Here is a 26,680-nt window from a genome sequence, read left to right on the forward strand (position 1 = left end):
ATTTAAATAGAGAAGACTCCCAGAAGATACTGATGATTGATATAGACCTATGAGAGAATCAGAGTATGATACCAACAGTGTCATTCACATTGACTCTTTATGATTCAGGATATACTGAGCAAATGTTTGTAAAAGCTCTATATACTTTTTACTTAATTTCAATAAAGGAGCTTAACATTTATGTCAAGAAAGGCAGACTTTGTGTTTTCCTAAGAACTTTTAACTTAAAATAAAGCAAGTGGCTGAAGGAGATAATTATACTATGCTCCTTTCTAGAATTGTTGAAAAAATTAAGTGAAGCAATCCATAGGGTAAGCAGTTAAAAAATAGTAGTCAAGCCAGACATGGAGGTGCATACCTTTAATCCCAGCACTCAGGAGGTAGAGGTAGGAGGATTGACATGAGTTCAAGGCCACCCTGAGACTACATAATAAATTCCAGGTATTACTGGGCTAGAGTGAGACCCTACCTCAAAAATCCAAGTGTGTATGTGTGTGTGTGTGTGTGTGTGTGTGTGTGTGTGTGTGTGTGTGTGTGTGTAATTTAGCCAGTCTACCATTTGGTCAAGATTAAAAGTAAAGCACCACTGGTTATCCTTGTAGCTCATTTTCTGGCTATTTTTGCTGGTTCTGAATCTCAATGAGACAAATTTTTTGCTAAGGAAAGCCTTTCCATATGATCATCTTATTATACATTCAGCAAGTACCCACATTCAGCAAATAAACTAGGCATTCATTCAGACCAAAGGACTAAATCAATGCTAATAATGCTAATATTATCAAATAAGAGGTATCATAGGAGGTATTGGTTGAACTAAACTTTGTGGATAAAATTCTAGAAATTCAAGAGGGTAACTTCAAGAATGATAATAAAAATGACAGCCCTTAATGAAGCAATACTATGAATATTAATTTATATGAACCTCCCTCTTTTCCTCAATATAAAACCTTTGTGAGGTATGTATGCCTGTTCTTACTATTTCGTCTCTGAATTCCTTAAGCCCAGCATAGAGAGGCTAATTTTATGACCTGAACATTTAACTAGGAAGTAGCAAGGCGGAACCCAAACTCATGATAATACCAAGTCTAAGCTATTAACCAGTTTTGTCTCTGTGTTCAGGAACAACAGCAAAAAGTATCATTATAGATGTTTTTTTTTTTTTTTGTCAGTGAATAAAAACTGATCTCAAACATCCAGGAACTATCTATGTCTTCATAAAATATGCCTACTAGAAAATAGAATGACTCCAGATATTCAGGACCAGCACAACTGGGATGAAAGAGCTACCCATATTTAAAAGTCACAGAGCTAGGACTAGAGAGATGGCTTAGTGGTTAATGGGCTTGCCTGTGAAGCCTAAGGAACTAGGTTTGATTCTCCAGGTCTCACATAAGCCAGATGCACAAGGTGGCACATTCATCTGGAATTCATCTACAGTGGCTAAATGCCCTGACATACCCATTCTTTCCTTCTACCTCCCTCCTCCCCCACCATAAATAAATAAAAAATAAATCTTTAAAAAGTCACAGAGCTAAAGAGCAAAAGGACCCCAAGACTTTGCAGCTCTACTATTAGGAGCCTATTTTTAGGAAGCAAAGCGAAGGCAGGCAGCTTTGATGTTTCAGTTTATGGGCTCAAAACCTAGCCCCACCATGTACTATATATGTCACCTTGGACAAGTCAACTATCTTCTCTGTGCCTCAGTTAACCTCAATCACATGGCTGCTTTGCTACCTAGGACATAAGGTTGTTATAAAGATTAAATAATTAATAAATTCAAGGTACTTGGAATTGAGATTTCTGTAATTAGCTTTTAATACATATTAAATTATCATAATATATCAAAATGGAGATAATGGTGTGTAACTCTGTAAGGTTGTTCAGAAGAGCAAAGCACAGGACACACTGTTTAACACAAAACAGCCATTCAATAAATTGTCACTACTATAATGAGTGTGATTATGTGAAAATCAAATATTCTGGAGAATTATAGGCAGAAATATAAATATATAGAACAATTTCTAGGTATCGTAACAATCTATGAAAATATAACAGTTAATCCATGGCACTAGTTTAATGAATAATGAAACAGTTCCAGTTGTGCATATTGGCTCTTTTCTTTCTCTGAATATTTATTATGTCAGTTGAATTGTGCTCTGATGTTATCTTGCTTTGACTACTTGTAACTGTGTTTGATGTGCTCCCCCTTTTGCTTATACCAGAGCTGAAAGCAGGCATTTCCTGTTTCTTCTGCCATTCTCTACCTGTGTGAACTTGGGAAAGTTATTTAATCTAGCCATGTCTTTTTAAAAACTTTTTTACTTTTTTATTAATTAGTTTTGTATTCAGCAAATACAGTCAGTTTGGTAGCAGTATTAGGCTCATCTGTGACCTACCCCCTTCCCTTGCCCCTCCTTGTTGAGGTATATGGGCCATTTGTGGAGTTAGCCCACAGTTATGGGTAGGATAAATGTCTCTGCATATCATGACCCAACATGTGGCTCTGATATTCTTTCCGCCCCCTCTTCTGCAAAATTTCCCTGAGCTACGTTGGGTTCATTCTTGGTCTGCTTCAGTGATGAGGTATTGGGGGCCTCTGGGTCTCTGGTTCTCTGATTTGTACTTAGCATCAAATAACCTGTTGTGATGCCCATACAAGCACAATAGTGGCACACAGCCATGGCGGGGAACCAACTGCTCTTGATTCGGCTAACTGATCCCCTCAGTGGTACGGGACCCATAGCTGGAGCTGGGAAACAAGTCAGAACCATATCCAAACATAAGCCCACTCTCCATTATCAAGCTACCATCAATTGTGGGCTACAAGAGGGCCTGCATCTATTAAATTCTCTATAAAAAAATAAGGGGCAATGTCTTTTTTTTTATTTCTTTCTTTTTCATCTAAGATTTAGACCTTATGAGCCCATCTTCACATAGATCTTAAGAGTATTAAGTAAATGTGATGACAGAGTATTCAGCATTTAGTAGAATATCTGAACATCTAATAAATATCCAATAAACCACAGATACTATCAAGTAAAGACCAACTATGCTTTATGCATCTTTGGAGTATTTGCACCTTCCCTAGATTACAACATTTGTCAAGAAATTATTGGTGCAATAGTTCTTTTTACTAATTTTGTATTTACTTTATTCATTTGAGAGATAGATAGAGGCAAATAGATATATAGAAAGAATGGGTGCACCAGGGCCTTCAGCCATTGCAAATGAACTCCAGACACATGTGCCACCTTGTGTATCTAGCTTACATGGATACTGGGGAATCAAAACTGGGCCCTTTAGCTTTGCAGGCAAGTGCCTTACCCACGAAGCAATCTCTCCAGCCCCAATACAATGGTTCTTAATGAGGAGCATTGCCAATACCAGAAATATCTGTCAATGAACAACAGATATATGGGCTTTGGCATAATGTCTGAGACATCTACTGAACAGAGGTCCTAAAGAAATGGAAAACTTAGTTATCTAAAATGACAATGGTGTCTGCTAGAGTTCAAGTATAATTCACTTTTGCTGTTAATCACCATAAATAAGTTTCTTTATAAGATTCAAATTGGCAGTATTTAAGACCATGACATCTCAGAGCTAAATGTAATAAATTTTGTGACAATGTATATAGGTGGCAAACATAGTCACTATAGGATGCCCAAACTGACAACTGTGGGTAACAATACTGTCAAAGAACCAATTGTTTTTTTGTTGTTGTTGTTTGGTTTTTTTTTTCTTTTCTTTTTTGTTTTTTTTTTTTTACTACTGGATGACAAAAAACAGTAATGTTCAAAATTAATGCACTCTAATTGTCTTTAGTAGATTTTCTCTTCTGGATGTTAGCAGTATAGACATTATTTTGTAGATGGTTTTATATATCTGGCCATTTCTAGATTTTAAAATCTTTCCACCTTTTATTCACACAATAATTATTTATTAGAAGTCTACTGAGAGATTTTCTATGACAGACATGGAGAATAAAGCAATGAAACGGCAAGTACTGTCCCTGACCTAATAGAACTCATAGGCAAGTGTGGGAGATAGACATTAAACACACAAAAGAAACCCCCCCCCAAAAAAAAGAAAGGCCCATGTTTCTATGGAAACAGAGTGGAGGACTGAAAATGGTATAGAAGTTAGAGAAAACACCGAGGATACAGCATTTAAACTCAGGGGATGAAAAGGTGCTATCAAGGTAAAGACAGAAATGAAGATTTTCCAGGTATAGAATGAGCACACAGAGTGCCAGCAGAGAAAAAGCCTGGCCCATTGGCAAGGCCACGGGATGACCGGCCTGCTAGAGCACAGAACCACAAGTACCAAGGCAATGGAAAGAGCTGGAAGTGGGCAAGGAATTGAGTAGTAGATGGTAGAATTTCAACTTTATCCTAAATATAGTATTTCATAATGGCTACACACTGAGTAGCAACAGGTTCTCCTCTGTGCTTCTACCAAAACAAAAGAAATACTATGTTTCTCTTACATGTGATTTTAGCAAAAGGGGTTTGAGGAGAGTGTTGGAACTTCTGGTTGAAGTCAGTCTTTTAATTACTTGTGGATTTTAATTATCCATGTTCTTCCTGACCCCCTTAATCATGGCTAATTAAAAATTGGCTCAAACTCCAGAGACTCAATGAGGAAACTTGATGAAGTATGTAGCAGATGAAGTCTTGATTTCTACTGGAAACTGAAGAACATATAAGTAACAGACATTTTGATTTCCATGGGAAATGGAGGGGCCCTGGTAAATATCAGTCATACAGAGCAGCTATTTTGTTAATCCCCTGAACTAGTTGCAGATGTTGGCTCACACAGCACGGCTCTGCATCTGTAATTTTAAAATTGTCTCATATTTCTACAACTTGACGCCACATGCACCGGAAATCAGTGACATGAATTATGAACTTCAGGAAGAAGAGAAGCACAAGAAATGCCAGAAGTGATAGGAGATAATGCTCAGAGAGTAGCAGTCTGTGTGCACAGGATGAGTGAAGGATGACACGGTTCCTTCCTCCAGGACATGGATCCTGCAACCAAGCATGTGAAAATGAATTCCCTGCAAGCTGATGTACCAAATGAGAGGAAGTCATTTATAGATAGCTGAGTTCTCAAAAACAAATTCTTGTTTTTCCTTTACCCTCCTCCACTTCGTAGCAGGTCAACAGGAAGACTAAAGTTCTAGAAAAGGAAAAGATTTTTGAAGAAAGAAAAAATAAAATACTGAGAACATAAATGAATACTAAGAATGCCTTACCTTAATTAAGAAAATTGTTTTTAGTAATCTAGGGTAGAAAATAATAAAATTTCTTACTAGTAAGCTAATATTTGTTACAATTGTGCTTTGTCATAAAAGACATGACATTGGAGACATAGAATTTAAAGAATTCCTATTATATTACAAAGAATAATCAGAGTCATTATAATTATTTAAATTGTGGTGGCTATATTTGTATTGCTCAAGTTCATTTTAAATTTCATTCATGTGTACCATGTCCAACACTGTTTTCCATCTATCCAGGCAATATAAGTGTAGCACATATAATAATCTGCCCACAGGGGCCATCCATCACAGGCTATGTATAAATAACTTCAGCAGGAATGAGGACAAAAATTCCAGCCAATTATCTGGTAGGGATGGAGTACGGTACAAAGCTTCAAGGCACTGAGATGTGATTATGAAACCAAGACACTCATTTCCTGGATGAGGAACATTCATCCTGTAGAGTTCAGCCTAACGGAATTCCCTGGGGTTGGGAATGAATTCGTTGCTGAATCAAAGATATTTCACAGTAACTTTGGAAGTAAGACATTTCATTCCTTCATTTAGCATAGACTCCACATGTTTACATTTTCTTCAAAAATTTGTCTCAAAGCTTCAGTTTATTTCTGCAGTTTATATAATTAAGAAATGCATACTTCTTAGTAAATAAGCCACTTTGGTCTTTGCAGAATTTTTCAGATAATTTTCATAATAGCATGAGCACTTTTGCTACTCTGCTCCCATTAAATCACAGTCTTGCTACATCATACACACTACTCCCAAGAGAAAATAACACCAATTCCACAGAAACTATTAGGGGCCTGTTCATTGCAAATAGCTGGGGTGAGGGAAAGGAGTGAGGTACTCCACAAAGGTGTTGGGAGTTATAGCAAACAGATTTTCAGATTGCAAGGAAGATCTGTGGTCCTTCATTCTTAGAACTATCACATTAGAAATTTATATTTTCACAACAATTTGTATTGATGTCAGCATTAACAGCTGCACTGACACTGAGACTCTTCATAAAGACAAGTGTGAGGCCAAGACTGGAATCCACAGGCTAAACACACTAGGTCCCTCTGCTTGACTGATGTAGCTGGCATAAGCCTTTTTCTCTACAAATGCATATTCTTACTGAAACAAATTGAGGATTTAAATAAAGTCTTTTGAGTATTCTGATTATTTTGATTCAGGATAAGTTCCCCCCCGCCCAGGTAGGTCTCACTCTAGTCCAGGCTGACCTGAAATTAACTATGAAGTCACAAGGTGCCTCAAACTCACAGTGATCCTCCTACCTCTGCCTCCTGAGTGCTGGGATTAAAGGCCTGCACCACCATGCCCAGCTCAAGGGGAAAGTTCTGATAATGTTACTGTGTTTGATGTTAAAAAAAAAAAAATCCAAGTTCTTGAGACATAAACTGCAATTTGCCTTGGTCATGGTGAATTTGGGGCATATTTCTGATTGGTAGATCTAATTTCAACTTGAGGAATGGACAACAATAACAAAAGAATGCTACTTAAAATACACATAAGAATGTCTCAGCTTCCATTGACTTTCATCTTAACTGTATAATGAACTAGTAGCCTCTAAGATCTTCTGAAATAAAATAAAATAAGGATGCCACCACTAAAACTTAAGTGTCAGGGAGATTTTTGGCTAACCCGTTAAGTTGCTAAATTGAAAGGACTGTAAAGACAGTGGCGTTGCTGCGAAGACTTCTGAGCCTGGGAAGTGGTGGTAAGATGCCGAACCAGACAATAGCTAAAAGCTCACCTGCTTCTTTCCTTCATCAGGGACTATGCTGAAATTCAGTCTTCTTAAGGCTTTAAGTTATCCACTATCCCCTTGCTTTCAAAACAATGAGCCAGAAAACTAAAAAAAAAAAGTTCTTTTCTCTCCAGTTTCTGTGAGGTTTTCTTTCAGTAGGAATTTTCAAAGTATTTTATATGCATTCTGTTTTAGCAATTACAATTTTATTTCAAAGGTGAAATATACTAATGTGAAACTGAATAAAGAAATTAATTCAATTGTAAATGATCTCTCTCAATAGCTAGTGAGCTTATTTAAGAAAAGTACCAATGTTTGACAAACAGATCAATATAATTAATTATATAGTTTGCTCCATATATAAGAATATGATTATGTCAACAAAACATAATCATTTTTGAAGTAGAATCTCAGATACAGAGGAATATCTTTATCATACTATGAAGGTATATTTTATTAGTACCACACTCTACCCAAGTGAGTTAACTAGCCAGATTGTGTATGTATTTCAAATTGAACTCTGACATAAAAAGTTTTTCATTAAAATAGAGAACAGCTATTAAAATCTACTAATGTTTCATATTTCTTTGAAATGAATAATATGTGAAAGTTAGAAATAGATGACACTCGTACATAAAGAGTTCAAAAGTTGAAAAATTACTATAGTTCAGTAAATCTTAATATAAAATAACTGCCTCAAATCAGTATTTTTCCAATAAGAGATCAGATTAGAAAATATACTTTAAAAACATGCCATTTATAATTAGAGCATAAATGTATCTTAGTTATTTAAAATTTTAGTAAAAAATGTGAATGTATCTATGTTTAGGGAAAAACCAGAAGATTATAACAGAGTGAGCAATTATTTGATTGGATGGGGTAGCAGGATGTGAAAAGATGGGGCTTCATTACAAATTAATTTATAAACTTTACAAGCATCCATTCAAAATTCAAATGATACTCCAACTTAAATATGAAAAAATTTTAATCTTTAACTAAAGACATAAGAAAATATATAAAAGCAAGACACAATTTTTTAAAATCAAGAAAAATGCTGAGGGGATGGCTTAGTGGTTAAAAGCACTTGCTTATAAAGTTTGATGACCAGGATTTGATTCCAAGCACCCATATAAAGCCAGATGCACAAAATGGAGCAGGCATCTGGAGTTCATTTGCAGTGGCTAGAGGCCTTGGCGTGCTTATTCTCCCCCCCTCCCCCCCCTCTCTCATTGCAAATAAATAAATAAATAAAAATAAAAAGCAATATAATAAAAGAAAGTGGCTAGCATATATTAACATGTATTAGATAGCTGCAATGATTAGAAAGCATGTTACTGTGTAGGAATCAAGAAGAAATGGGACAGACACCCTAAATAATTATTCTAGGTTATGATTAGGCCTGAGGCCCAAATTCTGCCATCTATCCACTGTACAGCCTAATGTACTTTTGAAAGCTCTACTTTTCCAAACTTCAGTTACATTGCTTATAAAACAGGAGAAATAATGGAACCCACTTCACAAGGTTGCTACTGAAATGCCTGTGTTAATGCAAGATATATACTTAGGGTAACAGCTGACCACAAAGTAAGTTTTTAAGAAGTGTGAGTTGGAGCCAGACATGGTAGCACAGACCTATAATCCCAACACTTGGCAGGCTAAAGCAGGAGGGTTGTGAGTTTGACACCAGCCTGGTGACATGATGAGTTCCAGACCAGTATGTGATGAAACCATTACGTAAGACATGATCAAGGGAGCATTGCAAACCAATGGTGATAGATCATTCAATTGTATATATACATTTATTTACCTCTTCAGAAGAAAATATCAAGTGATCAGTAGTAACTGAGGTAGAAGCATAATTATATCTATTTTTCACCAACCCTCACAGATGGATTCAACACTCATTTTCTTCATGCAAATAAGCTGACAGATGAACAGAGATACTAAGTGACACAAGTGGCTGGGTGAGTTCAGAGTCAGATGTGGAAACCTGGCAGTCAGGCTGAAGAGTCCATAAGTGTAACTGCCACATTCCTATGTTTGTTCCTCACTCTACTGTGTGCCAGGGCAAAGCTGGGTGGGCCACAGAGACAAATGCCAATCATGGCTTCATTAAAAGGCTATCAGCACATTGCTGAGTATTTTACTGTTCTTTAAGCCTTCTTTTTGGATGTAAATGCTGTGGGAGAACTGAGAGAAAAAAAGCAATACTAAATAAAGTTGATCTCAAAGAAAGAAAGTAGACTATTAGTCAAAAGAGCCCAGGAAAGGTATGGGAGCAAGGAATGCAGAGAGATAATTAACTGACACAAATGCAGTTGTATAAGAAGGAAAACTTCAAATTTTCTGTAGCACAGTAAGATAACTATGTTTGACTACTATTAAATTGAGTATTTCAAAATAGCAAGAGTATTTTGAATGTTACCCTCACAAAGAAGTGATTTATGTCTGAGGTCATAGGTATACCAATTACTCTAATATGACCATTAACATTGTGTACATGTTGAAATTCCCTATGTGCCTCAGAAATGTTATGTGACAATTAAATAATTTTAATTTTATAAAGAAATAGTATTTATCAACACAAAGGATGTTCATAACTTACTTCAAAAACATTGAAAAAGGTAAAATAAGAAAATGAAAAAATGTTATAAATATGACAAACAATAAGTAACATTATTGTGTCAAAATTCTATTATATACCAATAATAGTAAAAACTGTCAGAGAACAAAAACAGAGCCATGAATATTTCATTCAAAAAAGAATAGTACTGGTCAAAAAATAGGGGAAAAAATTGCTCACTATTGAGTGATGGGCCTAAGTAACTGTAGTTTAAGAGAAAAGTACTATGTGACCAACAGGAAAATTATGTACAAGTAGCTAAATATAAATTAATAAAGCTTTGTGGAGAAAATATATATGATAAAGTATAATTACCTAAATTATCTAAACCAAAATTAGAACCTCTTATTTTATAATATGCAATAAAAATTAGAAAATATTCTCTCTCTCCATATATACATATACCCCACTCAAAATATCAAAAGTATTAAAAAACAATAAGAAGCCAGACATGGTAACGCACACCTTTAATCTCAACACTCAAGAGGCAGATTAGGAGGATCGCCAGGAGTTTGAGGCCAATCTCAGACTACAGAGTGAGTTATACGTCAGCCTGGGCTAGAGTAATACTTTGTCTTGAAAAAGTAAAGAAAATCACTAAGAAAATAGTATGAGAGCTCCTCTAAACTGAGCAGGGGATCCATGGGAACTTCATAGGCAAGAGGATAGAACTGTCCACTAAACTGTGAAAAGCAGCTCCATAATTGCAGTGGGTGAAATACAAATCAAAGCAGTAATATGTACTTCTTTCCATCAGATTATCAAAAATTATCTAAGATATAGTTGCTTACTACTGGATGTTTGGATCATTATGTGGATAAAGTTGTCTATACACTGGTTCAGTGATTTTAGAAAGCATGGAAAGAAAGCAGTGGAGACAGTGGGAAAAAAAAGCTTGCCTTCATGGGGTGAGCACAGAAATGACAGGGATCCTGCCACAGGAAAGCTGCAGTGAACTTGAGGGTGACCCAAGAGTAGGCCATGAACAGTATGCATGGATGCAATCTAAAGAAGTAAGGTGTGGAGAAGCACTGGACCAATCCAAGGGAGAGAAGGAGCCTTTGGTGTTGGCAGAAGGAGAAACCCACAGAGAGCTCCTTCTCAGTAAGGTGGTGAGGTGGGAATGCAGTGCAAGCTTATCTGAGCTGTGTGGTCAAAGTTAAACAAGTAGTTATTAAAACAGGGACTGGCTACTTCAATGAGATCAAAGTACTGATATAATCCCAATGTCCATAAACCCTGAAAATAGTCATAAACAGGGAGATATTAAGAGGCTATTCATATATTAACACAGGGGAATGTTCAACTCTGAAATTCCAGTGATTAATAAAGCAACATCTTTAGTGGAAGATGTTAAAATTTTTAAATGTTATATAAATTCCAGGAAATGTTTGAAGGCATTTACCTCCTTTGGAATCAAACACACCACATTTATAAAAAGATAGAAACCAGGCTGGGGATATGGCTCAGCCTGAAGACCTGAGAGGTAGCCAGAGACCACACAAGTTCAGTTTCTTAGCATGAAAAGAGATAGCTGTGGCCATGTTCATCTGTAACCCCAGTCCTGTGGGGTGTAGAGACTGGAAAATCACTGGATCCTGCTGACCAGTATAACATAAAGAAAGGAAAGACAATGGCAGCTCTGTGTTGAGTGACAGACTCCATCTCAAAGAGACAGATGAGTGAAAAGACCCCTGATGTTTTCTTCTGGCCTACACATGGAAGTGTTCGGGGCACACACACATGCATGTACTACAGAGCAATCACATACCACACCACATATACTGTACACACACAAACAAAAACAAAACCAGTACAATAAAGAAACTAAGAGATCAAGAGATGGAGGGGGAAGAAAGGAGAAGGTATGGGCAAGGGCAACTAAAAGTACACTATGGAAGTAGGAGAGAAACGTGGTTTAAATCAAGTGCTCTTTCCCCAGTTGTATTAGTTACTTTTCTTGTTGCTCTGACAAAAGCAACTTTAGGAAGGCTTGATTCACTTTAATTTACAGTATGAGAGTACTGCCCCCATGATGTAGAAGTCATGGCAACAGGACCGTGAGGTAACTGGTCACACCGCATTCTGAGTCAGGAAGTATAGAGAGATGAACAGGATTGGGGCTGAGCTATAAAACCACAAGGCCTACTCCCAGTAACCTGCTTCCTCCAGGAGGGTCCACCTCCTAAAGACCCCACAACTTATCAAAGAGCACTGCCAACCAGGGACCAACTTTTAAAACACAGAAGCTTAAGGAGACATTTCACATCTAAACCAAACCACCAGGTGAAGCTACAGCAGACCTCTACTGCCCCACATAACATACCAGAGTCCAGGTGTGGGACTAGACTACATCTATTTTCTGAAGAGATTTTCATGGTGATTTTGAGTAGACAGGATTTTTCTCTTTACTGGTTTTTGAAACTGTAAACCCTCAATTCAGGGCAGCTTATGTGGAAAAATATAGATGCATACCTGTGGGTCTTCTGCAGGAAAAAAAAGTAAGTGGCATGCATTGAGATCTATCCACACCATCACTATATTCAAAAGATACAGAGCAAAGTAACAGCTATACATGCCATGAAATTTGGCTACATAGTCTCCATTCCCTATTTTAATTAAAATAATGATTATTGTATCTTAGAAGGTAGCGACTGGCCCCTGTGAAGATAATTTTTAATTTTTTAAGGGACCAAAAAAATCAAGCAGCTATTGCTTTCTTCTTGTTAATCAGATTAATTTACATACAGTTGAGTTCATTCTTTTCAGGATCTAAGAGCATTAATATGAAAGAAATAAAAATAGCATCAAATGAATTAAATGGTGTGACTTTCCATAACTAACATTATGAAATGAGATTTTTGATACGATTTACAAACCAATGGATGCAGTGGTTAAAGGTAGTGACTAAGAGAAGATCCAAACTTCAAGCACCTAATTTTGAGTCCTGATGTCATTACTGATAATCTATATGACTATCTTGTCATTCAGTTTTCTTAGCTGTAAAACTCAAATCCTAAGGGTACCTACCTCAGGGTTGTTGAAAGGAGATAGCAAATTAATGTAGATAAAACACATGAAACTATGTGTAAATTTACTAACTACTTATCATCTCATATAATGTTTATAAAACCTGAGAGGCAGTTACCATTATTTCATTGCACATTAGACACCTGAGGCATAGTAAGGGTCAAATAATGCACTCATCATGTCTTCACAGTTATGTAAACCATGGTACTGTTTCTTCTCAACCTAGTGGAACTAGTCAACAGAATTATTTTTAAAACAAATAGGAAAAGAGATGAAAAATTCAGAAGGTAGATTGGGAAAAGAATCATGATTAAATATAATAAATAAATTAGCCATAAAGGTTTAGTAGAAAGAATTAACCTCAACTTTTGCTTCAAGAAGGTAACACGAAAATGTATCCTCTTATCCAAATTAAACTGTTCTGAAGACAAACCATGCTGAATGAGTCCCCACCATCATCACCTCCTAGAGTGGCCATGCTCTGTTCGTTGAACAACAGCCCTCAGTTACAGGTGGAGAGGTGCCCATTCCCACTTCCTGGCCCTGTGATCACGTGAAGAGCAGACCCTGTTCCACATGATCAAAGGCTTAAACCAATCAGTATGTCTCATTCTCAAGCCACAGTGGTTGATTCTAGAATGATATATGATGAAAGAGTCCAATCACACTGAATCTCTCAGTTTTCCCAGATACCCTGGGATAAGGGTTCTTTTATTTCTGTTGGATTCAAACTGGAAAGGAAATCCTATGGGACAGATGGTAGTCCTCCTGCAATTCTGTAGGGCTAAGAATTAAGCCAAACAGCAAAAGATAATACCAAAAATATGGAAGGCTCCAGTTTGAGCCATGGATTTAACAGTGTTTATATTTCTATCCCTAAAGTGTTCAGTTAATAAATTCATTTTCCCCTGATATCTTTTGAGCTTTTTGAAATTTATATCTGAAAGAATTCTAGGGGCTGGAAAGATGGTTCAACAATTAAGGCACTAGCCTGCAAAGCCTTAACGGCCAGGGCTTAATTCCCCAGTACCCACATAATGCCAGATGAACAAAGTGGCACATGCATCTGGAGTTTGTTTGCAGTGGCTAGAGGCTATAGTACATCCATTCTCTCTCTCTATCTTTCTGTCTCTGTGTGTATGTCTATCTGTCTGTCTGTCTCTCTCTCTCTGCTTGCAAATAAATTATTAATTAATAAATCAAATAAATACATATGTATTTATAAAAAGAATTCTAATGATGGAGATATTTCTACTAGGAAGTCAGATGAGGATGGAAGCTAAAAGGGACAATTAATAAAGTAAAGAAGGCTGTGGGAGGGCTGTAAGGAGCATGCTACCTTAAACTAGGAAGCTGGCAGCCCTGTGACCCAGTTGTATAATAACTGATTAAATTCTCACCACATTAATATAGAACTCAAGCCATGTGTTACAGAGAATAAAGAACTTGGTAGGAAAATTTTAGGACACTGGGTTATGTTGAAAATTTTTTGAGATCTGTAAGAGATTCTAAGAAAAAGAAACTGAATAAGTTTCAGAAAAGAAGAGGGGAAGGAACGTTGTTTTGACAGGTAAGACCTGTACTACTTAGAACCTGCAATATAAGAGTCTTATGATCCAGTTACCTGAAAATTTGCATATCTGGGAAAGGCAATCTAAAGTCTGAGCAATAGTGACCCACTGATGACAAAGAAACAAGAAACCTGGTCCTAAGATGAACCTTGGCCAAGCCTGTGCAAATACCTGCTCTCGTCCTGCCTAGAGAAGTCTCCCCAGTCACCCAATTGCAGGTGGATACAGTCTGGGACCAAGGAATATTCAGGAACGCATCCTGGACTGTTAAAACTAAGGGCATGAATTATTTATTATGTGAATGACACATTAATCTTTCTCCCTAAGTGGACTAAAGCCCCAAAAATTCCATCCCCATTTTTCTTTAGCTACTCACGTCTTCTGGAAGACACTACTTCATAAATATCTACAGCAGTCACTCCACTCCTCCAGTGTCCTCTTATTCCAACAACTCCTCTGATATTCTGGTGTCAGAGGCATCACCCCACTCACTAACCAACCTGCCAAAATTTTCTAACTTTTGAGATACCGCCCTCCCCATGGTAGTTTGAATAGATGGCTCCTGTGGTATGTTCAGTGTTTTATTAGTTCCCAGTTTGAATCTGAAGCCACCTGGCTGGAATTAGGGTCCAGCCCTAAGGTGTGGTGGTGGATAAGGATATGCAAACTGTGCCTGGTGGGAGTTCCAGAAGTGTGCTGTGTAGTGTGGCTTTTGGTATTATGGCTTCTCTCTCTCTGCACTTGGACCTGTGAAAGCAGGGCCAGCTTCTTCTGCCATTATGTAACTTCCCCTGGATCTGTAAGCTTCAATAAATCCCTTCTTCCATAACTGTGCCTGGTCTGGAAGTTCATCTCAGTGAACCTGAAGCTGTCTGCTATACACACACACCGCCCCCAGAGTTATTTCCCTTCAACTTTCAGCCAATGTCATCTGTTTTCTTCTTGGGCACAGAGTCAGATTACACTGCCCTGTTTCTCGTAGAGTTTGGTGAACCCAAATGGCAAAACATTGGTCAGTGGAATATAAATGGAAGTGGTTTGTGTATTTTATGAACTGGTCCTTAAAACCCCTCTTAGTCAGGCTTCTATTTCTTTCCAATGTTCTGCAAGAAACTGGCAGATTCAAAATCCAGTAAGCTATTTACTGCATATTATGGTTTCAAAGTGGACCCACATACTTGAAGCTTGGTTGCCAACTGATAGGCTATTGGGAAGTGATTGGATAATGAGAGCTCTGACCTAAGAGATGGATTAGTTTATTATTTGATGGCATTATTGGGAAGTTGGAGTCAATTAGAGAAAACAGGTCATTAGGTGGGGGGATTATGTCATCAGGAGAATATGTCTTCTGTCTGATTTTTTCTTCATTCCCTCTACTTTCTGGTCACCATGAGATGAGCTGCTCAGCTTTGCTGTACCTTCTCCATCATGATGGTCTGGCTCCCTGTAACATGAGAGCAGTGAAGACAGTAGAGCACGGACTTTGATCCCGACTTAAGGAAGTCCATCTTCCCTTAAATTGTCACAGTGACAAAAGTATGGCTAGTGATGAGTGAGACATCTCTGTTTTGACCACTTATTTGGATTGTTATAGCATAGTGAATTAAACTTTTATTATGCTGAGATTATGAGATTGTTTGATCTACCCTGATTTATTTATCCATCAATCAGAACCACTCATATTAGATTAAGCAGTCCCTACTTTCTCTTCACATCTAACTCATCCTCTCTCGTGACCTTCTTTGTCAACTCCCTCGAAAAACCTCAACTCAGGTTAATCCCATTGCATGTCAATGGCTTCTATTATCTATCAGCTAGGGAGGATGACTTATACCTTCAACAACTAACTATCAACATTCTAATTATGCACCTCAAATATTTTTGAAAATTTCCCATGTCTTCTGCTACTAACATTTGTATTTTTCCCATCTGAATTACTTGAAAAGAATATCATCAGCTTCCATACCTGTATTAGTCATACTCTTCTCCACCATTCTTCATGACTGTCCTATTTAGTATTCTAATAAAAAAAAAATCATCCAATACCCCTTTCCTATTGGAATCCATTAGTGGCTCTCTGCACCTTGGAAGAAGTAGTTCTCTATCTCTTCTGAGCTCTAAATACTTTCATCTACTTTCTTGACAGATATTCTCTGTTTACTCTCTCACAAAAACTCACACTCAAAAAAGGTACTCTTGGGCCAGGCGTGGTGGTGTATGCCTTTAATCCCAGCACTTGGGAGGCAGAGGTAGCAGGATCGCCATGAGTTCAAGGCCACCCTGAGACTATAGAGTGAATTCCATGTCAGCCTGGGCCAGAGTGAGACCCTACCTCAAAAAAACAAACAAAAGAAAACATAATCTTTCTGAATATGATTTCAAAACTGACATCAATATATTCCTTTCTCTATAAAGAAATCCCTGCTATCTACCTGTGCCCAAATGAGAAACATGATTGTAATGTGGAGAGTTTCCAGCCCTCTTCCCAATATCCAGTTAATCTCAGATTCTTTGAAATCTGAGATAAATGAAGTCAGATAAATCTTTGAAATCTTCTTTTCTAATAACTTGAGTTTATCAGAAGCACTTCAAGCTCATAGAAACATCCAAATGCAGATTTCCCACTAGTGTCCTTTTCTTCTTTAAAAAAAAATTTTTTGGTATTTCTTTATGAGACAGAGTTGGGGGAGAGAATTGCACACCAGGGTCACCAGCCACTACAATCGAACACACACAGATGTGTGTGCTATATTGTGCACATGTGTCACCTTGTGCATCTGGCTTACATGGGACCTAGAAAGTCAAACATGGGTCCTTAAGCTTCCAGGCAAGTGCCTTAACCACTGAGCCATCTCCCCAGCCTTCGTGTCCTCTTTCTATCTGGCCGCGCTTTAAAAGCCTTCTTTCCATTCCATAAGCAGAAGACTTCTAATAGGTTGATGTGATTGTGCTTAAAGCCTCACAATGATATCCCTTCACTGCTTTCAACAACAACAAAAAAAAACTAGCTTATTTGAAGTCAGATACTCATGACAGACAACAAAAATACATCATAAATAAACAAGACTATTGAAAATAACATGTGACTGTGCAAGATGCTGGAAAGGGAGCATAATTAGTTGCAAGGGGCAGGGCCAGCCTCTTAAAGAGGTGGAAAGACCTGAGGGAATAGAAGGAGCTAGAGCTGGTACAGAAAGTAGATTTCAATATGCTTACTTACCAATACCCCCACTGTAGTGTGAACTCCAAGGACTGAACCCATGAGTGGTTTACCATATAGTTCTAAACATGCATTACAGGGGTTAGTATGTTTAGATTTTAAATACATGTTTGATGAATACGGAGATGAATGAAGTTTGCATAAGAACTAAATATAGATAAATTTTAGGTAAATTATGTCTCAATAACTTTTTGTTACTTATTGATATCAACTTGAACTATTAAAATTTCTAGGCAGTTAAAATCGAGTAAAATTTTAGATTTTATAGAGCAGTTTTCCTTCCCTTAAGTCTTTCTAAAATATTCCAGAATATATGCTACACAGCCAGACATACTCCATGGACAGCAGAATGGATGTGCCTCTTGCAGGATATCGTAGGTGTTTTAGCATTACTGTACAATCCAACATCCATTAGAATGCTGGCCTTCAAGGTCCCTTGAATTGAGCCTTTTGATGGGCAAAACTTTTCACACAGACCCAAATCAACATAAGATGCCCAGATTCATAAAGAAAACAATTTCAATTCATTGTGGCACATTTCTGTTCAGCACAAAAATCTAAAAAAAGAAAACCTAAAATATAATGCATTATGCTACAAAGCATTGTATTTAATTCTGAGAAAGAAAACACTGAGATTTGTAACCCATTACTTAGAACTGTATAGTTATTTTGCAAACAAAGTAGGAAGCAAAACCAAACCTAGTATAAAAGGATTTGTTTCATTTTATCTGTTTGATGTAACCATTACTTTGTTTCACTACAAAGTGTATGTTGGATTACAAGGTACTCCCTCTGACCTCACAGGAATGCTGAGTGATATATGGCACAGTAAATGCATTGTTTTTATAAAGCTCCAATAATTCTGACTTTCAAGGCTTGAGTGGTCTCAAGAGTTTTCAATATTTTTTTTTAAATTTTTGATGTAATTATGTCAGAGAGAGAGAGAGAGGGAGAGAGAGAGAGAAAGCATGTGCATATCAGAGGTCTCCTGCCACTGCAAACAAACTATAGACACATGAGCCACTTTGTGCATCTGGCTTTAGTGGGGAATTGAACCTGGGTTGGCAGATTTTGCAAGAAAGCATATTAACTTCCAAGCCACTTGGCTACAAATACATGATGTAGTTTATTTGTGACTCTTGCAATCAGTCTGCAGAGATTTTGTTTTTGAGATAGAGTTGAAGCTGTAACCCAGGTGGCTTGGAACTCACTGCATAGCTCAGATGGACCATAACTCATAGCACTCTTCCTAAACGAGCCTCCCACATGGTGGTATGAGCCACTGCACCTGCTTTTCAAAGATGCTTTCTAGTCTTCCTGTTACACACCTGAGCAAAGCTAGGCTCCGTTTGTCCAAAGCCACATGACTCCTAAGATGCAGAATGGAAGCCAAACCCAGAAATAGCTACACCCAATGCTAGTGCCCTCTAAAACATCATAGGGCAAATAACACTTATTTGTCCATTCCATTCTCAATGTAAGAATTGGGAGGACAAGCCTACTTCAGCCACAGCAGAAATGAAAGCATACTTTTTTTTCTAAATTCATAGGCTTATCATTTGGTCATGTCTTTATACCTCTGTATAAAGTATCTATTTTTAAAAGATTCAATGTTGCTGCCACTTAAAAGGATTAACCTACTTTTTTTGATTTATTATTTTTTAAAAAATACATATCATTGAAACTGGTCAGGGATTCAGTGTTCACCCACCTTTTAGAAGCATCATCTACACTTATTGAGAACATTATCATATGGAAGAAAGAGAAAGGCTTACACCACAGAACAACCAAGTAGGAAAGGACAAGTGAAGATTATTAGTGACTTTAATTATTTTAAGGCCCATTGAAATTAGAGAAATAGTGAGGTACCCACAGTGTTAACAGTTTATTGTCACAGAATTTTTAGAGTTTACTAGTTCATACCCTTCAATCACAGCAAGTTATTAGCAGTGAAGGAGAACCCTTTGGAGAGGGGTTTTATTTCAGTGACAGTGTTATGAACAAGACAACCTAAGTTTAAAAAAACATTAGTAGCAAGCGCTAGTTGGGTTAATCAGTTAAAGACAAACTGCCCTTCGAAAGCTAAATGAGAAGCAACAGTAAAGCTTACAGAACTTAGCTCGTACAATTTGCCTTGAAGGCGGAAGATTGGTTCCCTGAAATAGCAAAGAATTATATGCTTTAGTTCAGAAAAAAGTCTTCAAAATAAAGTCTGTTATTACCTCTTCTCTTTTCAAAACAATGGGAAAAATGTCTAGAGCAGAGGTTTCAATTTGTTAAATAATTGTACCTCTGAATTAAAAAAAAAACACCCTGAAAATCATCATTGTTTTGACTTGAAAAGAAATAACAATACAAATATTCATTATCACATAAAACATAAAAGAAACAGCACACTGTCTGAGTTAATACAATCTCTGCAGAGCACTATTAGTCAGAGACAAGCTGGTCAGCCAGAAACACAAAAACTCAAATGATCAGATCATATTAGAAGTTAACATCGTCATTACGCAATAGAAATTTGGAGTGGCAGGCGTTTGATCCAGCAACTGCCTTCTTTGTGAGCGGCCTCTTCACTGTTACCAGGCTGTGCGAATGTGTGAACTAGCAAGCAGCACCAGGAAGCCCATGCACCTACCCCCACACATTAACCTTGAACCCATTCACAGGTTCAATGTTAAATTAAGTTCCATGAACATGTAAGCAAGCAAGAGAAGACATAGAGTCAAACTGAGAATGTGCAGCAAGTAGCAGCAGTTACTTAAGGAAAGTCAATATGGTTAAGAGCGAAAATAGCCAAAAAAAAAAAAAAAAAGCGGTTCATTCTAAAGACTTTAAAGGCAAAAATAAATAAAATAAAGAGCTGCATCTCAAGCAAAAATTGCATATGATTAACTTGCATTAAAAACATTGTCAGTCAAGCAATTTAGTTCCAGTCCTCCGGGCATGCATGCACTGATTCTCTAACAGGGTTCCTACCTGATTTCCAATTGTGTTTTTCTTGTTAACCTGACTGCTCCTCTGCTGGGCACTGAGAAAAGCAAAGGAAAGCAACACTGAAGAAACGAGTAAGACTTTTCCCCTCAGCAAGTAACAGATACTACACATATGACAGAATTTCAATAAAGAAATCTCTGTGGGAGAGGAAATTCCAAAGACCCAGGTTCATTTAATGCTATGAGAAAAAAATCATCTAATATTAATTAACAACCATAAATATAAGCTGCAATGACTCCACATAGGAAGAATATGCACTAATAACAATGAGCTATGGGTGTGTGACGTGCCATCGATGTGCAAAATAGCCATGATGAAAATTAGATGAATGCTTATGAAGGGTACACCATGTTCTACATGCTTGATAGATAAGAGTGATCTTAATGCTCAGAATCATTTGAGGTCTGCACTATTATTCTTGTTTTATTTTTGTTGTTATTGTTTTTATTTATTTATTTGAGAGCAACAGAGAAAGAAAGAGGGAGAGGGAGAGAGAGAGAGAGAATGGGCACTCCAGGGCCTCCAGTCCCTGCAAACAAACTCCAGATGTATGCACCACATTGTGCATCTGGCTTACGTGGGTCCTGGGGAATCGAGCCTCGAACTGGGGTCCTTAGGCTTCACAGGCAAGTGTGAACAGCTAAGCCATCTCTCCAGCCCCTATTATTCCTTTTTATTTTTAGTTATTTATTAAAGACAGAGAGAGGGAGAGAATAAAAGAGGGGGCATGGGAATGGGCACAGCAGGGCCTCTAGCCACTGGAAATGAACTCCAGATGAATGCATCACCTTGTGCATCTGGCTTGTGTGGGGTCTGAAAAATCAAACCTAGGTCCTTGGCTCTGCAGGTAAGTGCCTTAACCGCTAAGCCATCTCTCCAGCCCTGCACTATTATTCTTCCTTTTACAAATGAGGAGACTGAGTTACAGGGAAGATGGATGACTTTCCCACTGTCACTCTTCTAGCAAGTGGTGGTGCCAAGAAGACTCCACGTCCTGAATGCAATGGGATGCTACTCAACCTGACTGCATTGAATTCCACAGTAACTAGGCAGTGCCCTTTAGTCCATCTCTAGTGTGGACCTATTTCCCTAGCCCTGGACTCATACATTCATGGTCTGGACAACTCAGCAACTCCACTTGAATGTCTAAAACGATTCTCATATCGAATTTCCCAAACTGAACTCTTAATATCATACCTAAAGCCCAGCCCACCATAGTCTCCTTTTTTGAATCAGTGGCAATTCTCTACCATATTTCCAAATATTGTGGCCAAAATATTTGCCTCCTCTTTCTCTCATATTCCATAGGCAACTATCCACAAGTGCAGTTGCTTTTATCTTCTTACAATGTATTAAAAGTTCATCATATTTTCCACACTTTCATTGCTTCCATTTTAGAACAAACCACCATCACCTCGCCTGGATTAATGCAATCATGGACTCTGTGGCCTTAGCTTCCATATTTGTCCCCCAATCTATTCACAGTTCAAAAATAAGAGTGATCTTTGTAAGAGGAAATTGTTACTCTTCTGCTCTAAATGTTCTCCTACAATCTACACTGTTCTGCTCAAAAGCAAAAGCCCCAAAGTCCTTACAATGGGTCTTATGGCCCTTCTCAACTAATCCCCTCCATCTGTACCTTTGACTTACCTCCTCCTACACTTCACCTCACTTACTGGAGATATACAGCCACTCTTACATATGTCAAAATAACTCAGTTTAGTCCAAACCCCAGGTCTTTATGCTGGCATGCTACCTTGAAAATGTTTCCCTATGCATCTACATGGCTCCCACCATCTTTTCAAGTCTTGACCCAAATTTACCTTTTTAGTGAAGCCCATGTTGACCACTCTATTGGGAACTGTGTTCATACTTTCCTCTGGGACTTTCTTCTTTTTCTCTGTCTTGTATTTTCACTTCCAAACATACCATATACTTTATATGTTATTTGTCCTCCTACATCAAACTATAAGGCCTTGGAGGGCTAAGTCTGTGTCTGTTTTATTCGCTGCTCTAACCCAAGGACTTACAAAGGATCTACCACATAGATGACTTCAATCAGGTTGATATTATAGTACCCATTTTACAATAAGCACAATGGGATGTGTTAAAAGTCAGTTCTAACTCTTAACAATTTATATCCAGAACCTACACAGTTAAGTATGATGTTATTCTCTTCCTCTTCTGAGGAAGCTTTATTTCTGTGCGCTCATGGATCTACTGAAAGGATATAAAAACACAGAACTCATATTGGTTTTTCTGGAAAGCAATACTACACACTTAATCAGCTTGTCTAGTAAATTTATAGTAGCTGTGTCGAGGAACAATGGAATAGTTGGAAATGAAGATGAGATAAAGTAAGGCCATCAGCCAACTCACGGGATGTTATGGTCCAGCAGAAAGAGAGAAATCAAAACCCCACTTAAAACAGTTGTTCATAATAGCAGCCTGGGGGCCAAAGGACCAGGTTCAATTCCCCAGAACCCACGTAAGCCAGATACCCAAGGTGGTATATGCATCTGGAGTTCATTTGCAGTGGCTAGAGGCCCTGGTGCACCTATTCTCTCCCCCTTTCTCTCTCTTCCTCAAATAAATTAAAATTAAAATTTTAAATATTAAAAATTGCAGCCTTGCTTAATCTCCGCTGATGAATTTAAGCTGCTTGCCTTAGACACATGAAAATCACAGTGCTTTTTTTGTCTTTCAGTTACTAATTTATTGATTTCAGTTGCTTTCTTTCTTGTAATTTTGTTTAGTTTTCTAAACAGACTTCATCACTATGAAGTCATCTCTTTTCAACCACTCCTTTGAAAAATCTTTTGTCATTCTTAGGGCTTTGTAAGCAAGCAAAGGTGCAGAAGAGCAGCCTGATGGTTCTGTCTGGCCAGGATCAGATGCACACATACTGCCCTCTGGCTGCCCAGCAAGCCCTGCACACCAGTGTCTCCCAGGGCCAGCTAAATTCTTTCTCTAGTCACCTCTCCAGAGCCCTCCAGGCATTCCTCTCTTCTCAGAGTAAATGGGTACACTCCTACTGCAATGGGACCGGGCCTTCTTCATAGGTTACAGAATCTCTTCTAACATGTGGTTGCATTTTTGGGTTCCTTCAAGCTAAGGGGAAATTTTTGTGATAAAACCCTGCGTGGTATTGATTAACTTCAAAACTGTAACAGACCCAGAGATGAATATTTTTGATGAATCACTGGAAACTCAAAATGGATATGTAGGTCTCCTTAAAAAAATCACATAAGGGAAAACTGCAGAATATAGAGTAGAAGGCGTTTCACATTAGGCAGAGCTTCACCTCAGTTGGGCCACAGTTTTTCGGTGGGAGTATGAGCACTGTGGGTCTTGTGAGAGAATCACAGACAGAAGCTGTTACACAGAAAGAAAGAAGATTAGACTTGCTGGTTGGATTGATTGGTTTTAGTTTGGATGGTGGCATTCTTTTGTTTGTTTGTTTTCACACTAAGGATTGAACCCAAGACCACCCCTAGCCTTCATAGTGTCCATGTAGATCCAAGGTTACTTTAGAGGCAAAAGTCTTCTCAGAAACTTATTAGCAGCATCATTAACATAGTTGCCATAGGAAATATCACACATTTAGGATCTACTGCTTACAAAATTGTGTAGAAAAAGCAGATTTATTGATTTATTTATTTATTATTTTTATTGTTTGGTTTTACAAGGTAGGGTTTCATTCTAATCCAGGCTCACTTGGAATTCACTATGTAGTCTCAGGTGGCCTTGAACACATCATGAGCCTCCTACCTCTGCCTCCCAAGTGCTGGGATTAAAGGTGTGCACTACCATGCCCAGCAACAGCAGATTTATTTTTATGAGACAATCTTAAATGGTAGGGTTAGAATAAACACTAAAATAACATTTATGTGGACCTAAAGAATAACTTGTTTCCAGCAACTAGCCACATGAATTCAAACTGTTGTTAATTATGTATATAGGTTTGTAAAATCCCTTCATAAATGATAATAATCAAAACTAATGATTATGTAATTAGCAATTAGAAAACTCCTTTATCATAACACCTGATAACTAAACTAAAAGTTTTCCAAAGAACTTATTATTAATATGTCCACGAGAATATATGTAAAGACTTATAAATTAATATGAGTCTTTAGATATACTCTTGGATATGGGCACTTCAGTGATTATCAAATCAGTGTAATAAAATAGGTCTATATACAACATTTTAATCTGGGCATGAGTCAAAAATTTCAGTGCAGGGCTGGAGAGATGGCTTAGCGGTTAAGCGCTTGCCTGTGAAGCCTAAGGACCCCGGTTCAAGGCTCGGTTCCCCAGGTCCCACGTTAGCCAAATGCACAAGGGGGCGCACGTGTCTGGAGTTCGTTTGCAGAGGCTGGAAGCCCTGGCGCGCCCATTCTCTCTCTCTCCCTCTACCTGTCTTTCTCTCTGTGTCTGTCGCTCTCAAATAAATAAATAAATAAAAATTAAAAAAAAAATTTCAGTGCAGCAATTTGGCAGATGTAAACATAAATAAGTTATGGTCATTTTAAGATAAATAGATGTGCACACAAATAAAGAGAGAATAAGACTTATTAAATAAACATGAATATATTAGAAAAGGGAAAATAGTACCCTGTTTCAAACAAGGGAAAGGGTAGTTACCTATTGCATCATCTGTGCTCATGTTTGTTAAGTGTATGCCTTCCTGTTGCACACAAGCCACTTTGCAAGGCTCTCCAGGACCACATAAAACCAAGTTGAGGATTTTTAGTTTTATGCTCAAAAATGATTCTAAAAGTTAGTAAGTTTAACTTTTTTATAAAACTAAGGACACATTAAGAGACATCCAAGGAAAATGAGTTCATAATGTCACCTTTGTCCAACATTTTGAGCATTCTCTTCTATCATTGTCTATGAGCACATGTAATAAAATAAGAGAAGTGCATGCCAAGGAAATGTGTGACCCTTTATCAAATAAGCCCTATACATGGTCATTGCTCTGAATGTTTAGGTACTTGAGTGTCATTTCAGACTGATGTGACCTGAGGTTTTTATACAAAACTTAAAAGATAAATTTTAATATAAGAACTCAACTAACTGCACCCCTAGAGAATAGAGAATGAACAAAGTCAGGATGTGCAGAGATGAGACAAATAGGGAAGTTGTGTAGAGGAAAACTATTATGGCAGAATCATATAATCATAGATTCAGGTTTTTAAATGCCTTGAAAACCTTTTAGCTCAATAATTATATAATGGGGTAAATTATGGAGAATTTTGCCAGATATCATTCACTGTTTCTAAGCCAAAATGCCATTATCAAAGCACGGCTTTATAAAATTGCTTCCCCAAATCAGCAGTATTCAGTCTGAAAAAGGTCATAATGTCACCTTGTCCAACATTGTTTGTGAGGATTCTCTTCTATCCTAGTCTATGAGCACATGTAATTAAAGAAGTAAGAAACTACCAGTGATACAGAGACTGGTGATTCATGCTGATGATTTTAGACTTTATTCCAAAAGTAATGAAGTATTCCAGAAAGAATGGCAAAGAATGAAAAAAGAGCCTGACAGGAGGCAGAGACATCATTGTAACAGCCCAATGAAGAGAGGATTAATGTGAGTGATGACAATGATAGAAAGAAATGGACAAATTTAAAAAGTTTTATGGAGATAAAATCAAATGAATTTAATAGAGATTGAGGGAGAGGGGACATACCTAGGTTGAAAAACACAAGGATTACAGAATGACAATATATTTCTTGTTTGAGCAACTGGGAATAGCCATCCAGAGTGGGAACAAGGGAGGATGTAGGAATTATAAAAGCAGATGGATAGTTTAATAGAGAGCTTTGGGCTGAGGCTTCTCTATGACATACAAGCAGACTGTCCAGGAGGCAGCTGAATATGGAGCATAGTCCAGGAATGAGTTCTAAGAATAAAGATCTTGGTACAGAGCCATCAACATTAGCAACTAAGGCTGTGGAACTGGTGAGATTGGCCAGGGACCAGACAATAAATGAGAAACAAAAGGGTCGAGGTAAGAACACTGACAAAACCTGTTTCAGAGCAGAGGACAATGAGTCCCTAGAGAAGGCTGAGGAGGGACTAACATGGGAAGAAGCTAACCAGGGAAGACTAGAGGATTGCTGAGGCACCAAACCCAATCTCTCCAACAAGCAGTAGTTAATGACATTGAATGAGCCTTAGGAATGTCCACTG

At 37.7% G+C, this 26,680-nt stretch overlaps 1 protein-coding gene across 8 annotated transcripts in view; it reads right to left on the bottom strand.

The window, feature by feature from the left end:
* The window catches only part of Dnm3 (dynamin 3), a 531,619-nt gene that overhangs the window by 281,999 nt on the left and 222,940 nt on the right, over window positions 1–26,680 (bottom strand). For 5 of the 8 annotated variants that reach the window (XM_045142169.1, XM_045142165.1, XM_045142164.1 and 2 more), the window contains exons 13-14: window positions 20,458–20,509; window positions 19,605–19,634 (exon numbers count right to left, since the gene is read on the bottom strand). In XM_045142169.1, the coding sequence (XP_044998104.1) occupies window positions 19,605–19,634; window positions 20,458–20,509 (82 nt within the window). The remainder of the gene's footprint in view (window positions 1–19,604; window positions 19,635–20,457; window positions 20,510–26,680) is intronic. The other 3 variants (XM_045142170.1, XM_045142166.1, XM_045142171.1) reach the window with 1 other exon arrangement.

The sequence above is a fragment of the Jaculus jaculus genome, chromosome 1, assembly GCF_020740685.1.
Source record: "Jaculus jaculus isolate mJacJac1 chromosome 1, mJacJac1.mat.Y.cur, whole genome shotgun sequence".
Taxonomy (NCBI): Eukaryota; Metazoa; Chordata; class Mammalia; order Rodentia; family Dipodidae; genus Jaculus; species Jaculus jaculus.